This window comes from Balaenoptera acutorostrata, chromosome 11 (genome assembly GCF_949987535.1).
Source record: "Balaenoptera acutorostrata chromosome 11, mBalAcu1.1, whole genome shotgun sequence".
Lineage (NCBI taxonomy): Eukaryota > Metazoa > Chordata > Mammalia > Artiodactyla > Balaenopteridae > Balaenoptera > Balaenoptera acutorostrata.
In genome coordinates, this window is record NC_080074.1 from 74,176,097 (window position 1) to 74,192,573 (window position 16,477).

The window sequence follows — 16,477 nt, forward strand, 5'->3', positions numbered from 1 at the left end:
GCATAATACCCTGTAGCTTTGACAGGAAAAGTTCTTGAACACTGGTTGAAATGGGGAGTTTTGAATTATTACATTTGGTACAGTGACTCCTAAAAGAAAACTTCACCTCTGATACTTGTGATTGCTATATAAGGACTTCAAAATTTGTTGTACCTAAACTCATCCAAAATTTCTCTAAAAGTGACATGAAGTTTAGAATTTGAGAAAATGGAAGGGGTGAGAAAAGGAAAGGTTGTCAATGCCAGAGATTGGGATGGTGAATGATTGATACCACAATAGACAGAGGGATATTGGCCCTTTAACTGTCAGTCTGCTTATATTTGATGAGCAAAAAAATAAAATGGACTGATTCTGTGCTTTCTTGGTGGGGGCCATGTGAGTCAGCTCTGGAAACATATCTGTTCTCATGTTGGTTAAGGAAGTAAAGACATATATTGTCAAGCACAAAAAGTTCAAATTTCAACATATTTTAATTACCACATAGCTTTTTTCTATCTTAACTATGTTTGTTTTCAGAGAAATATAAAAGCTACTAGCAAGCAAATAACACAATTTGCACCAATTAAGCCCCAGGACAACTGGGGCTTAATTGGTGCAAATTAATGTATTATTCTTTGTGTATCTTTCTCACTAGATTACAGGTTTCTTTGGAGCAAGAAATAGAACTTTATAATCTCTAGGCTTAACACAATGTCTTGTACATAGTAAGTTCTTACTAAATACACATTGGCTTTAATATAAATTTGTATACTCATTCAACTAACATTTTTGAGCAACCAGGCATAAGTTCTCACACACTGTGCAACTACCACAACAGTAAAACCTAATCCCTGTCATCACAGAGCTCATAATTTCTTAGGAAACATGTGAGAAAAACATTAGGAATTTTTATAGATCATAAGTACCAATGAGTGACATAGGGTAACAGAGGAAAGAGAAAGCAATTCTAACTGCAAAAATCAAGGAGCATTTCACAAGGAAGATAGCAGATGACCTTAGTTTGCTTTGCTAAAAGATGACAAGATGGTTATAAATACAACACCCATTGTCAATTAAAACACAAGTCTCTTCTACCTATACTATTCATACATACCTTGGTCTTGAGAATTTTGTTCTAGATTGAAATAAGAATATGTGAAAATTCCTTCAGTCACCAAATGAGTGCAATCTACCAAATTCAACATTAAGAGTTTCTGCAAGTGCAGAAAATTCAGAATAAATGATGACTATTTTCAAGTGGTGTAGTCAAAAAGATTATCTGTAACTTTTTCAGAAAGAAGGTAAAGTATACTGGAGATGACAATTCAGACTGGTTATCTGGGGCAAAAGTAAGGGAGTGAGAGCAGAAAGTAGTTCTTAGGAATGCACTACAGGGATTTCTAAACTGTAAGAGTCAAGTCAGTCCTTATTAACAAATAATCATGGAGAGGTGAAGCATGTCAGTTTACAGACCAACTAAAACACTGTTCAAAGGAAATTAGAATTGTTACACTCATATACAGTAAATATCATTTAAAAAAAACACTTATTTTAGCATCTACAGCTAGACTAAAGCAGAGAAACAGACCACAGGGACATTGGAGAGGAAGCAATGGCAAAATTCCAATAAGGTCTGAGTGTTAGAAGAGGATATTGGCTATCCAAATTGAAACCAAAGGGAATATTGTTGAAATCTGATATTAAATGAAATATATATTTCTTACATGCACTCCATCTTCACAAACTTGATAGCTTTTGGTAACAGCTTTGGGACAATTACCAGGAATTTTACTATTGTCAATGTGCTCATTAATATCGTCTCCTTAAAAAGAAAACAATGTTAACTTCAAGATATTCATTATATATATATATATATATATATATATATATATATACACATTATTTTCAAGATAAATATGGACTTGACAATATAAATATATTTTTTTATTTTAACAATTTCTCATTCTATAGACAAATGCAAATTGTTAATTGTTAGATTTATCCAAATATGAAGAATTACTTTATAATTTCCTTTTGGGAGGCAATTTTCTTAGACAAAATGCATTGAAATCTTACCTGGAATGCTGTTGAAGTTACCACAAAGACCACAAGTTGGATACTGCTTGTGAAGAGTGAGCTTTAAAAAAAAATTATGTGTATGTTTATAAAATATTGAAAATATCTCAAGACAAACTTTAACCAAACCAAAAGACAGGCCCTCTTCATGTTCAATTTTACCTAAGCTGGTTACTTAGGAATGTATTACAGGGCCTTTTCTAAAGGATTTAGATTTAGAATTTGGAAAGATCCTGACTTCACCTCTTACTAACTGTGTCTTTGGGTGGATTATTTAACTTTTATTAGCCTGAATTTCCTGAGTTCCATCATCTGTAAAATAAGATTAATAACCATATTTTAAATATTAGATAATGCTTAGTACAGTGCCTGATACATAGAGATTTCTCAATAAACCTTAGCTCTTATTTTCTTTATATTGTATTATTTTATAACTGAAAGTAAAGAACAAAAAGCACAAACTATAAGAAGATCATAGATGGACTTACTGAGAGTTTATTACTTTCATCCCACATTAAAGACAGGATTCCTCTACGGCTATTCAGAACATTATGTTCTCCATATTTTTTAATGTGAATCATCTTATTGTCATATGGTATCTGTACACTGAAAAGTATAAAATACAAGTACATATAAAAGGTGTAAGACCAGTATTATTACATCATGTTTTTTTCTGGTAATTCGTGTTTCTATATTTAGTATCATAAATATAATTACTGCTAATAAATAGTAACTTTTTTTCTGATCATTTCAGAAGAAGAGACACAATGGCTTTCTTCTGATTTTGGAAAGACTTTTAAGGAACAATGAATAAATCTTTGGGGCTTTGGAGAAATGAACAAGAAGAAACTGGTCCATTATAAGAATAAAATGATTAAATAATTTGAAATGTTCACAAGCAGAATATCATGCCTCATTTTCTTATCCTGAAAAATATTCAAATATGTCATCCCTTCCAAATATAAATTGCTACTTCTAAAAACAATGGCCTAAGTTTCAATGTATTGTAAAACCTCAAATTTTTATTTAGCATTAAACATGCAAATGAAAATTGAAATATTCTATTAACAGTTTTGTTGAATATGCATGTTGCCCCAAATCTAGATACTCAAAATAGTCAAACGACAGAACTACTCTTTTTTTCCCACCTTGTGACAGGAATAAATATAATATCTTATAATCCCACGTATAGCAAAGTCTTATACATTTTACAAAAATTTATTATAAATATCAATATGAGCATCAAAATAGGAAAAGAGTACTATCTCTCCCTAATCAACCTTTTATTTTCTTTTTGCTCAGGTTACTTCAAGTAATTCTATAGCATTTATTCAAAACACTGTGACATTTACCTTTCTCCATTAACTAAAATGATATGGCCAACAATAGAGATGACATTACTGTCTACTATAACTGTTATTTTTTCAATCTCACTATTATTGTTTCGTTTGATCTCAATATTGAAATCTCCTCCAGATTCAACACAGTGACGGCAGAAAGTATACGTGCATGAAGACTCAAAGGAAAAGACACGGCCATTGAAAGCTTTATATGCTCCTTTGCCCGAAGTAGAAACTTCACCTACAAAATATTTAGGGTAGAATATTCATTATTATTTAGAACAATTAACGTAGCTTCTAGTTTCATTTTTTTAAGTGTTTATGTACCAAGAAAAAAAATCACTGAAAGGTACTATTCTCACATCCACCTTAAGTCTGTATTTTTCTTTCTTACATACTGCAAAATGTGCTAAAATTAATACCTGAGTACTTGGAAATACCCAAAGTTGTCTAAAACCAAAAGAGAAAAACATCTTGTTTCCCAAAGGGAAATTGTCTCTACTATGGGAAAGGATATATGGAGGGAAGCCGTGGTCTGTTTGCTCGTTTGTTTTGCTTTTTGTAGAGCTAGTTTTTCTAATGTTGTCTGAGTGGGTTACTATTAATATTAAATAAGTATAAAGAATTATATTATTTCTCTCTATACATATATGTGTATGTGCATATATATGTGTGTGTGTATATATGTTTATGTGTATGTGTGGTGCATGTCTGTGTCTGTGTGTGTGTATAAAACAGATAGATGATGGAAAAATTTTTTAAACCAGTTTCAAATTTTCGTTACTTTGAAACCTCATTAGGTACTGGTTGGCTTGGTCATATAAATATGGATATAAATCAGAGTCATTTTTACTTACCAATAGTTGTGTTTGTTTCTGAGTATTTGGGGGTTGCTTCTGGAATATGGGTTCCTTTTCCTATTCAACACAATGCATAGATTACTTAAATTTCAAATATATATTGACTTTAAATATACAGGATATTTGGTCTTTACATGGGAATTTAAAAGTTGGTATTGAAGGCCATCAATGGGTTTTTTTTTAATCCTACATATATAATTTGATTTTGTGACAGCTATGATTTGCCAAAGACATATGTATGATTATCTCTGAAGCCCATATTTTTTCTTGTAGCAATCAGCCACAATATGTTCAGAAATCATTAACAGTTTATTCATTTTGGGTCATGTACAATTAATAACATATGCTGCATCCCTTACAGAACTATATTTTCAACTTCAAAAATAGAATATTTGTAGCCTAATTTATTGGGAAATACTACCCAAACAGGCCCAAGATAGATTTTATTAAATCAGTCTACTGTATAATACTAATAACTCAATCATCTATATATAAAAATAATCAGTTCTCCTGATCAAAGGGAAAAATTCATAACCTTGAAACTTTGTTTCCCATTATCATTTATTTCCAATGGACTGACCCTTTTATGTAACCAAGTAAACACATGAAATCTTAGAGCAAGGTTTAAAAGCAAGCAGAATAGAATAGTAACAACAATTTTAAAAAGTGAACATTTTGATAGAATTTTAAAATATTTTTCACAATGCCATTTATGTATATCTTGAGGCCACTTTTCTTTGCCCAGGTTGAGTGATAATAGATTAAATTCTTAATTTATTTATAAAATCATTCTTTAAATACTATATCTAAAATGATAAAGGGGAAGTTGCATTGTTTTGTTTAGGTTCTATAAAGATATAATTTAATCTTTCTTATTCAAAAATTGTTTCAAATATCCAATTGGTCATCTAAATTTTAGTACTGGAAGAGGAGAAGCACTTAGATGTTCAATGCTACATGAGAAACACATAATAATATCAAGTCCTAGCAAATCAATAATCAACAGAATATCTTACATATACATTATAAACACTGAACATTAAAAATCAAACTACCTGGAGTGCTGAGTGGTCCAGAAGTACTGTAGTCAGATGAGCTTGTGACACCTATTTAATACAAAATGATTAGGCTGTTTATGCATATAATTTTATCTGGTAAAATATGAAAAAAATATTTTTAGATCTGATGTATAAACCATAGATCCAAGTTCAACAATGGTAATGCTAGCAGACTTAGAACCACGTGAAGCTGTATAAGAAAAAAAACATTATCAACTCAACAACCTGCTGGAGTAACAAAATTGTAAGCCTCGCTACTAAATGAACTGACACCAAATTACTTTATTCCAGATAAATTGCCTTAAAACTTGTTCAGGGAAAGAGAAAAGTGTTGTGTAGACAGGGTTCCAAGTCTGTTATTTCAGTTTCAACCAAACTTACTCCCACTTTGAATTGTTTTACATTTGGGAAACCTAGGTACCATTTCAAGATGTCAACTGAATAAAGGATTCTGCATTCACAGAAACTGGAATTATTAAAACTATTAATCTAGATGAACTGAGATGTTCAATCTCAAGATGTCTAATATCAAGAGACATTAATGTCTCTGTTCCTTAGGAACAGAGACTGAGAGGATATCTGAACTACTGGCATCAGAGCAAAAGTCTTTGTGTCTATCCCCAACAGATGTACTGCCACTCATTCTATCCCCTCCAAGTTCATTGATTCCAAATCCCTGTTAACCAAAAGCCCCTAAATTGGATTCTAAGTTTCCAGAGCTATCACCAACAAAGGTATTACCATTTCTCAAATTGGTATCATCTGCAGAATATAAAATGACTGTCACAGAGTATATTGAAAATATTTTATGATTCAGAAATTTGTATGCACAAATATGAGATATCAATACCTAGATCATTGGAAATGGATCCTTCAGATCTAATCATTCAATTTCCTTCAACTGTTTTGCTACTAAAGTCACCGTCACCAAATGAACTCGAACCTGAAGCTCCAAAACCAAATGCAGCATTGCCCTTCCCTGCTCCAAGTTCCCAACCAAAGACCCCGTTCCAACTGATGAAAAAAAATCAAGATGTTATTAAAATTCAATCTTTAATAATTAGTTTGTTGTGAAATGTTATTTAGAGAAAAGTGTTTCCACTACTTAATTTAATTAACTTAAAATTTGCCAGAATGAGTCTTTATTGGAATACCTGAGCTACTGACATCAGATCCAAGGCCTTTAAATCCAGCCCCAACAGATGCACTGCCACTCATTCTATCCCCTCCAAGTTCATTGATTCCAAATCCCTGTTGACCAAAAGCCCCTAAATTGGATTCCAAATTTCCAGAGCTATCACCAACAAAGGTATTCCCAATTCTCAGACTGGTGTCACCTGAAGAATATAAAATGATCATCACAGAGCCTACTGAAAACATTCTATGATTCAGAAGTTTGTATACACAAAAATGAGATATCAATACCTAGATCATTGGAAATGGATCCTTCAGATCTAATCACTCAATTTCCTTCAACTGTTCTGCTACTAAAGCCTCTGTCACCATATGAACTCAAACCAGAAGCTCTAAAACCAAATGCAGCATCGCCCCTTCTAGCTCCAAGTTCCCAGCCAAAACACCCTGTTCCAACTGATGAAAAAATCAAGATGTTATTAAAAATTAATCTTTTTTAACTAATTAGTTTGTTGTTAAATGTAAAGAGAAGTATTTTAACTAATTAGTTAATTTAATTAATTTAAAATTTTTCTGGAATGAATCTTAGTTGGAATAACTAAGCTACAGGCGTCTAAAACCTATGGATTCACCCCCAGCAGATCCTCTACTGCTAATTTCACTCCAATCAGCTCTACTGACTTCCAATCCCTTTTGACCAGATGTCCCCAAACCAAATGCTAGATTTCCAGAGGCACTGCTACTAAATCCAGCCCCTCTGCCTATGTTGGTGCCTATGTTCAGCTGTCTGCTGAAATTAAAAAAGGTTGTCACCAGGGAATATTTAGGTACAACTTATGAGTCAATACTTTTCATGCACAAAACCTAAAGAGTAATACTTAGATCACTGGAACTTGATTTTCCAATGCTCCCTGTTTTATTTTTACCAAAGCCTTTTATTTTCAAGACCACTGACACCAACTCCGCATGAGCCAGAATTACCAAGGCCAAATCCAAATTAACCTGTCTTTTTACCATTAAGTCCAAAATCAAAAGACAAATGGAAAATTAAATGGAAACTTAAACTGTAATCAGGAGCAATAAACAAAGGATGTAAATCATTTGTGCTTTTTCTTAATAGCGTCTAGATCAGAATTCCTGAGCCTCTGAAGTGAGAGCCAAAGCCAAAGCCCAGGGAGAACAAACTCCTTGCTCTTCTTCCTGTTTCCACCAATTTCCACGTCTTTTAAGATAAATTGCTCTGACACAAAAAATGCCTATATTTACTGTACTTTATTGACCCTCACTTCTGTCACTGACTTTAATTTCCAAATATAAAAAGCTATTTATCCACACCTTTTTTGTTTATTGAAAATATAATATAAAACAATATTGCAAACCATTTTGAAATAAAAATCACTAAAACAAATTTTAGCACTTTTGTTTTGCTTATCACCTCCTAATTCTTGACCATAGATATACACATCTGACAGTTTCAAACATTCTGGCATTCCTTTTCAAGACAACTAGTTCAAATATGAGTAATAGAACTTAAAAAGTCAAAGTCATACAGAAACATGAGACCAAAAAGTTTCTGTTTCTTATGACAAAACTTGGGAACAAGAGAGTTTAAGTGGCTTTACCAAAGTCCACAGAAGGTTAGTGGGAAAGAATGGATAGAAACCGGATCTCTTCATTCCAGGTCCAAGCCCCTTCATAAAGGCATTCAATCTACTTGCCTCTTCACTAAAATGTTTAAATTGATTTCTGTTGAAGATAACACAGATCCTTTAAGAATCAAACATAGTTTAAAAATCTTTCCCATGAGTCCCTCCAACACTAAATCTGTATTGGTCAAAAAATAACCATCAGTTCCTCCTTTGCTAATTGATTGCTTTTTCTGTCAAAAGCAGAAACTAAGAAACAACTTAGAATACTTGTTTCACTAGCAGCAGAATTAGAGCTGGCTAATCCATTTACTGAATTCACAGCAAATCCATTTTGGCCAGACGGACCCCAACCATTTTATTTTTATTTGAAGCAGTGCTGCAAGTTCTGTACCACCAGAGACACTGTTGGCAAGACCGCTTGCTAAATTGGTTTTCTCTACCATACAAAAAATAATCATTATCAGAGAACAGTTGCATTCATTCATATTATACAAGAAATTAATCTATACACATTGCTTGAACTAGGCCTTCATTATAGTTTTGAAAGTATCGTCCCCTCCCTTACGCATATCTTTCCATATATGATTCCACACAGTGTAACTAGGGGTGTGCATGGCAACCAATTTACCATGAAGTTTGAGAGAATTCCATAAGAAAAGTGAAGCACTAGGTTCATTTAAGATAAAGTTTCAATATATCCTATAGAATATGAGCAAACCATTCACACCTCAGTGTTGCAAACAAGAGCAAATATCTGTGTTAACTTATTAGTCATACTGAGCTTGTCAATCCCAAAACAGATGACTGAACAGATAGGAAACCTTTGTGTCTTTCCTGAAGAGATTTCAACCATATCCCTACACCTAAAACTGTTTCTCCCTTTTCAGTTATCACCACCTGGACTCAAATATTAAATTTTAATATAAAATATTGAAGTTATTTTCTTCACTGGATCTCCTTCTTTCCGACTTTTGCAGAGGTACAAAATACAGAAACTTCAGGGACCAGGCAAGTAAAGGAAAAGTTTGAATCAGCCAATAGGTAGAAGCATGTTGAATCAGAGAGGACATGCCTCACCTAATGAAAATTAAAATTTTTTTCCAAACAAAACAAAATTAAAGGCCACAAACTGTCTAAAAACCCTACTTTATAATATTACTTGGCAAACTGAGTATGCAATTTCAAGAGAGAATCTTGGCATAGAAAACGGATTGTGATTGCTGACAGAAACATGAGAGATTCTGCACTAAAACTGGGTCCAGGAAGCATTTTAAATTATTACTTTATAATTATAAAAATGATTGATCATCACAATAATAGTAAGAAAGATAGCATAAGAAAATACAAATTATCAGGAAGAATTTAATTTAATGTAAACTGCTTTGCCAAAATTCTCTTAAAACAGAATTCATCACTCTCATTGGCACTGGAATTAGTGCCTTTAGTTTTTCACTATTACTATTAAGGCCATGTGCTGCAAATAAAACAAAGATTATCAGTTTATCCCAAATGAAAAAAAGCACTTCTAGGTCAGTATTTTTCTCCAACAGTACCTGCTGGGGTGTCTTTTAACTCTAAACTATTAGCATCCTGAGGTTCTCTTGACCTGTCTTCAGCTTCTCCTTGAGCACTAAATCCAGTGTTAAGTAGTGAACCAACAAGAGATTTCTTTCTCCTGTTTGAGTCACAAAAGGACAAACTACTGAGCAAAAAAGGACCTAATGCGAATAACAGAAGATTGTATTTGAAAACAGTATTGCTAGCACTATAAAGGGTTATTGGATTGTGACACTATAAAAAGCCATATTTTATTTTGTGTAAGTGCCTTTATTCTGGTGGCACTTGGAACAACATGCACCCTTTATTGACTTAATCACCATGTCCATATCTTTTTGTTATAGTTCTAAGACTTCAAGAAAGAGATGAATAGAGTTGTGAAGATTTAATTGATGTGTAGTAGAAATTCTTCCTCTCATGGACAGGGCAGAAACCTCCCCATCTGCTTCCTTGTCTATCACTAAGCTCCAAGTTCCATTGTTCAACCTCCTTTCATCAAAATATTCTACCATGTTGGATCCACACTGTCTTTGGCTTAGTAACAGCTGATAAAATTAAAATAACACACCTGATTCTCTTTTCCATATTTCTGCAAAGAAAAAAGATGAAAACATTTACTCGTAAATTAACATTTACTCATCTCCAAGTCTTAGCTTAAATGTCATCTCAGTGAGGCATACTCTGACAGTGTAAAGTTGCAACCCCCATTTTAATCCTCCCAATTATCATTATATTACTCTTATTCCATAGAAATTGTCACCTTGTAGTATACCATGTTTGCTACTTATAATGTTTATTGTTTATGAACTGTCTCCTTCTTCCAGATTTTAAGCTCTATAAACTCAAGATTTTTGCCTGTTTTATTCACTGGGGTATTCCAGATGTCTTGAAATGTGCCTGAACCATAAAGGACACTCAATTAATATTTATTTAATAAATGCATTCATCAACAAAGACCTATTGTTAAGGTAATATACACTGAATTACATGAGTTATTTTGTGCTTTCTGTCATACCATTTATGTTTTTTTAAATCTCTATGATAAAATTAAAGTACTTTAGAATTAGGCCTTAATAACTATGATATTCTTGTAAATTTGTGGAAGATATGCATTTTGGTCACTAACTAGACAATAAAATAAAATGTGTGATTTGTAAGCAAAACTTGAAGACTATGTAAGAGCCAATACAAATAAAAATAAGAGACAATTCTCTCTGTTGACAATAAGGGAAGAGAGACTCTCCTCTTTTTTAGATCATTTACTTTAGAAAACTTGTGAGTTCTTTGTCTACCTCTTTAAAATGTTTATAAATCTTTTTAAAGGTTATATAAGCAACCCAAGAATGTTTCTTCGAGGGACTGGTGACCATCTTTTTGAAATGTTGTCATCAAGGGAGAGAGTTCCCCTATGTCCTAGGTGATATGAACATAACTTCAGATGGTGTCTGTATCCAAACACAAACCTACCTCTTTTATGATTTTAAAGATACAAGAAAGTATATTTTTTCTTATAAAGGCAATTAGCAAACACAGGTGGCTACCCCGACTACCAAGCAAATTTAGGACAAACCATGTGTGACAATTGGTGATGTCAAGTGCTCTTACTTGAGGACTAGTTATTATTCATCTTGAGGATAGGTATGTAGTGAGTTCTATCTGCCTGGCTCTATAAAAGGGTGAGATTTCTTTCTATCCTTGCAATCTCTCCGTCAGATTGCCTGTGATGTGCATCACATTCTGGTTTAATGCTTATTCAGTAATAAAACTGTTTTCCTTCTCTTCTACTTTTGTGGAGAGGTTTTCTGTGGTGACAGGAGATTTTGTTTTAAATTACCTTTCCTCAACAACTACTCTTGCACTTCTTAGCCATTTTCCATGTTTAGAGCAAAATTATTTTTCTATAGCAAACAATATACAGAAATAAAATATTAATGATTTTGAGAATAGTAATGAGTTAGTCTACTACGTAGTTGGATGAAGAGGTTCCCAATATTTAAGACATCATGAAATTATAATATTTACTTATTAGTGTTTGGTTTAGGAGGAATTCAAGTGCTGCTTAAATTACAGCCAATTTGTATTATTATGTTATTAAGTAATCCTCAAACCACTATTACATTTACAACTCTTCTCCATATAGAGCTTTTTTCTTTGTCTCAGCTTGCCCTCTACCTGCCTTACTGCACTACACATTCTTCTCCTTTCCTCTTTTATCCTCTCTCTCTCACTGTCTTTCTTCACTGCCATGTACTTTTATAACTGCACCTTGAAATCTAAATATCTTAGTTTGATGGCAAAGCAGAAAGAAATAAGGCCATATTCAGTAGTGGGAAATATATGAGCTTTTGAGTCAGACTCATCTGAACTTCCAAACTTGCAATCAGAATGGCCTTTGATAGAACCTCCCTTAAACTCAGACAAGAGGGGTTCCTACTGTAAGCCACACAAGTTTCACTCTGGCCTTCCTTGAGTCATGGTCCTCCTTAGAGGGCAAAGAATACAGACATGGGGTCAGGTGGATATGCTAACCCAGAGCCAGGGCCATCTTCCCTCCTCCATTGTAGATCATACTAAGGCCCTAGGGCCCTGTAGTCCCAAGCATGTTACCATCTTTCTCAAGACAGTCTTTCCAAGGTTAGACCACATCACAGGGATGAGAAGCCTTAGGCCTGCAGGGATGGCCAGGAGGTGGCTGTTTATAGGAAAAGTAGATGGAACTGAGACATGCAGGTTAGGGTATCCCTCTATGTGTGTGACAAAGCAAGGGATGGAAAGAGCAATGGGACAGGAACATTGGCATGGGTACTGCCTCCCATTCTTGGGTTGAATTCCAGTGATCTGAAAATTCTGCATTGGAATCAGGCCTTCCAGGTTGTCACAAATATATTTTTGTCAAGGTGGAAGAAAAAACACATTTTAATTAGATGTTTTTCTTTTTATTTATGCATATGCTATGTAGACATTCATTTTTATTCTTGCCCCAGGTTGTGCCCTTGACCTGTCCTTGGATAAATTATTTAATACTTCTGAAACAAAGTTTCCTTATCTATTAAACTGAGAGTACATAATAAATGAGGATAAAACAATATCTACTTCATAATATATTTATTAATTAAGTAAAAGAATTAAATGAGATGAAAACACCTCTCACAGTGTCTGGCACATAAATAGTCAACCGTCAAAAGCCACATATCTTTTAATATATTTCATTTTCTTCACCAAGCTTGTCACATCAAACTCATGCAGATTCATTTTATTTCACTTATTTAATTCATGATAAGTATTCACTATATCCATCATATCTCTCCTGAGTTTAACCTCACAGATATATTAGATCCTTCATTTTGTTAGACCAACATTTCTTCTGAATTTATTTCTTCATTCTGTTGTTGAAATGAATAGCCTGGTATCTTAGCCAGTGTGCCATATTTGTTTCTACTAACTATTTTATCATTCTCACATTTTACTATATAAAACTTGTTCAATATATAAATATTGCCGCTGGGGTCACCAGTAGTAATGGCCAGTTGTATACCACATCTTAGGTGTGTAAAAGTATCTTACTTGCCTTATCTCTTTAACTCTCACGGTTCTCCTATGAGGTAGGTACTATTATTAATCCTCACTTGTAAATGAGAAAACTGATATTTTAAAAAGGTTGAATAACTTGCCCAAGATCAGGTGGTAAAATCTGCCAAGAAACCCTTTTCTCTTAAGCAAGAGGTACACGGCTTTCACCTTGCTTAAAGACAGATTGCTTATACAATTCTTAGAGATAAATAAAATATGTTCATATACTTCATAGCTCAAAGGTAGGTAAAATACATTTACTTATTTCAGAGTAAAGTCATACTTTGCATACATTTTTTGCATACATTTTGCACAAATTTTTGGAAGAGTTACTTTATACTTTGGATCTTAGAATGGAATAGAATAAAGAAATAGACATAATTCTGCTCCTCCGCCCCCACCCTATGGAGAAAAATTGCCAGATCAGAGAGGAGAATATGAGTGAGCTGTGTGGAAGGGGGGATTTTAAAAGTAATGGTGATAAATGAGTTATGTTGTCTAAAATTGATGAATATCAAAAGTATAAAGTACTACAGTGGCCTATGGATCCTTTTCTCAAATATGTGAGACTTTGTCCCTTTTAGGAATGAAGGTTGTGGGATTAACATAGCTCTGGAGCTTGTCCAATTTTATGTTGGCTGGTTGGGTGGTTGGTTGAGGCTTCCTTGCTTGGCATTTTTATTCATCCAATGCAGCTCTAGTTTTAGAGACCCTCAGGTCCCTCCTCAATGAGACCTGGAAGGTTCCCTGAGTGACAAAGGAATAAATCCAATTGCTCATAATTTCAGAGGATTTTCAGAGAGCTATGGAATTCCAAGTGTCCCCTTGCCTCATTCTAACTTCCTGAATGAGGAAGTAGAGAAGCTCTTGCTATGCCATTGTGACAGAACTTAATGAGTCCTGTTTGTAGTTATGAGGAAGTGACTCCTTTGTGAGACAGCGGACCTGCTGCTTATTTTCAGTTTGTGTTTTACCTCAAAGGAAGTATTTGCCAATTACATTTTATTGTATTAAGGTTGTAGAAAGAGAGATCGAAAAAATATATAAAAGTAATCTTGGGCTATTTGATTGCTGTGTACATTACACCAGAATCAAATTGAATCTATATTGATATTGACAAAAATCCTATCGTTAGGTTTAAGAAAAATTCCATAAAAGTAGTGTTCATTTTCTGTGGCTTATTTTTCATTTGGTGGAGGCGGAAAACAAATAATGGGTAATAGCGGCCTAGTTTCCAGCTGTACCAAAATAATGAGTAATAATCATAGCTATTCAGTTGCTCAAAGAAATCTGTAGTAAAACTATTGGAACTAAGATCAATTTTAATTAAAATAAATCTGTAAGGAATTAATCACAGAATACAAAATAAAAGCATGATCTGTCAATAAAAATATAGGAAAGTAAAACTTTAAATCTACATTCACATTTTTCTCATAGGTTTAAGAAATTTTTAAAAAGCACATAACCAGAGCACTTTCCTATTTCAAAGATCACCACCTTCATAAATGCTGATTAAATATTAAATGGCTGGCCCAGATTATGTTAAAACACACTATGGTATGTTCGTTTGTATTAATAAGGAATATTTCATTTTAGATGTTTTAATGATTTTCCATGGACTAAATGTCCTGTCTCCAAAGAAAAGCACTGCCACTCTATTGCTATTTAGCATAAATAGCATAAGAAAAGAAAACAAAGTAATTTAACTGATTTGCTTTAAGCTGTTTTATCATCTGAATAAAAAAAGGGAGAACTGCTGTCATTGATAGATTTTTTAATAGATTTGCCAATAGAAAGTGAATCTTGATTGCAGCCAGTTCTTGTCTTGAGAGGTGTTCCCATATACATCTGCTAACTGAGTCAATGCTCAGGCATGAATATAGTAATTATCCATTGACCATGGTATCTTAATACCCCTCCAGACCAGCCCCATAAAGGAGAATGGCTGCACCAATGCTCCTGCCAGTTTATAGAGTCAGTCTAGATGTACGAATTAGAACACAGCAAAATATAATTCTTAGATGACTTGAAAAGGTGCTTCAAAGCATAAATTATTATTCTGTTGGTGAAATGTAGATTTAGTTAAAAGAGTTTTTCATGTGACAAAAGTACTGTATAAACTAAAATTAATTAATGTGAATTAAATGGCTACAATTTCTATTTTACATCTGGATACCAAAATTCATGTATAGACAACTTACAGATGATTCCAGGATTGCTATTATTATGAATCAAGGTGAATTTTCTTCATATTTAAATAAATAGCATGTAAATTTGCAAGATTGTCAAGCTATAGTAAGTATAGCAGAGTCAAAAACACACAATAAGAATGAGTACTTTACAACAAATGGCATGATTTACATGCAAGCACACATATTAAGTAAGATTTAGAGATATAAAAATATCTTTATCAAATACATCAAAGCATTGGTCTCCAAAAGAATTTTCTCAATAACTATGTGAAATAAAATACTTAGCAATGGCAATAGAATTTTGTATAAATTTACCAGCCAATTATAGATTCAAGAAACCTCAAAAACATCATTTTGGGTAACATTTTTATTTTGGGACTTAGTGGATTGCAGGTTTCTTTTCTTTTTTAGTGTTTCTCTATGTTCTAAAATTCACAAATTTCCTAAATACAAACTGACTATATCATTCAAATAAAAAGTTAAAGCATATGATCTGATACTAAGATAAAGTTTTAGAAATTGGAGCTCTTCTGGGAAATCCAAGACTATGGTCAGCAAATCTATCTGAGAGATATAGGTGCAAATTAAAACACACAGCAAATAGAGCTGGTTAAAAGACAAAGGGCTTCCTATGTGGTCTGATAAATCATTGCCAAAACTAAATTGTGCATAGTTATACACACACACACACACACACACACACACACACATTTAGCCAAAAGATAAGAAGAAATGGTTTACATACAGGGTTTGGGGACACTTAATATTGTCTCTAAAGAAAAATTATACAATAACATTCCCCATATAGGTTAAATACCTGGAAAATTCTAGCTATCTGAAATGTAGGTTGCAATCAGGAGTCATCCCCAAACCCCCTTGCAATAAATAAAGATGTCACAAAACACATGCATGAACTTTTCCCTTCAGGAAAAATTCCTTGGGGTCTCACACAGAGTGCATACCCTTACAACATACATGAGGCTAATGAGCTGGGATCAAAGGTGTTCTCATCACACTAGACTGAAGACAGTAAGTAAGAATTGGAACTGAGTGCTAAAAGCA

At 33.4% G+C, this 16,477-nt stretch overlaps 2 protein-coding genes across 2 annotated transcripts in view; both read right to left on the reverse strand.

The window, feature by feature from the left end:
- Positions 1–2,651, reverse strand: part of MUC19 (mucin 19, oligomeric) — a 97,388-nt gene extending 94,737 nt beyond the window's left edge. The window contains exons 1-3 of the mRNA XM_057557549.1: positions 2,544–2,651; positions 2,056–2,116; positions 1,704–1,801 (exon numbers count right to left, since the gene is read on the reverse strand). Of these exons, the coding sequence (XP_057413532.1) occupies positions 1,704–1,801; positions 2,056–2,116; positions 2,544–2,636 (252 nt within the window). The 5' untranslated portion in view covers positions 2,637–2,651. The remainder of the gene's footprint in view (positions 1–1,703; positions 1,802–2,055; positions 2,117–2,543) is intronic.
- Positions 2,652–3,403: 752 nt separating this feature from the next.
- LOC130709286 (mucin-19-like) lies at positions 3,404–10,165 on the reverse strand. The gene is given in 8 exon segments (XM_057557550.1): positions 3,404–3,636; positions 4,253–4,312; positions 6,468–6,650; positions 6,739–6,915; positions 7,068–7,237; positions 8,166–8,214; positions 9,650–9,771; positions 10,140–10,165. Coding segments are annotated over 8 exon segments (1,020 nt in total).
- Between the last annotated feature and the right edge of the window lie 6,312 nt (positions 10,166–16,477).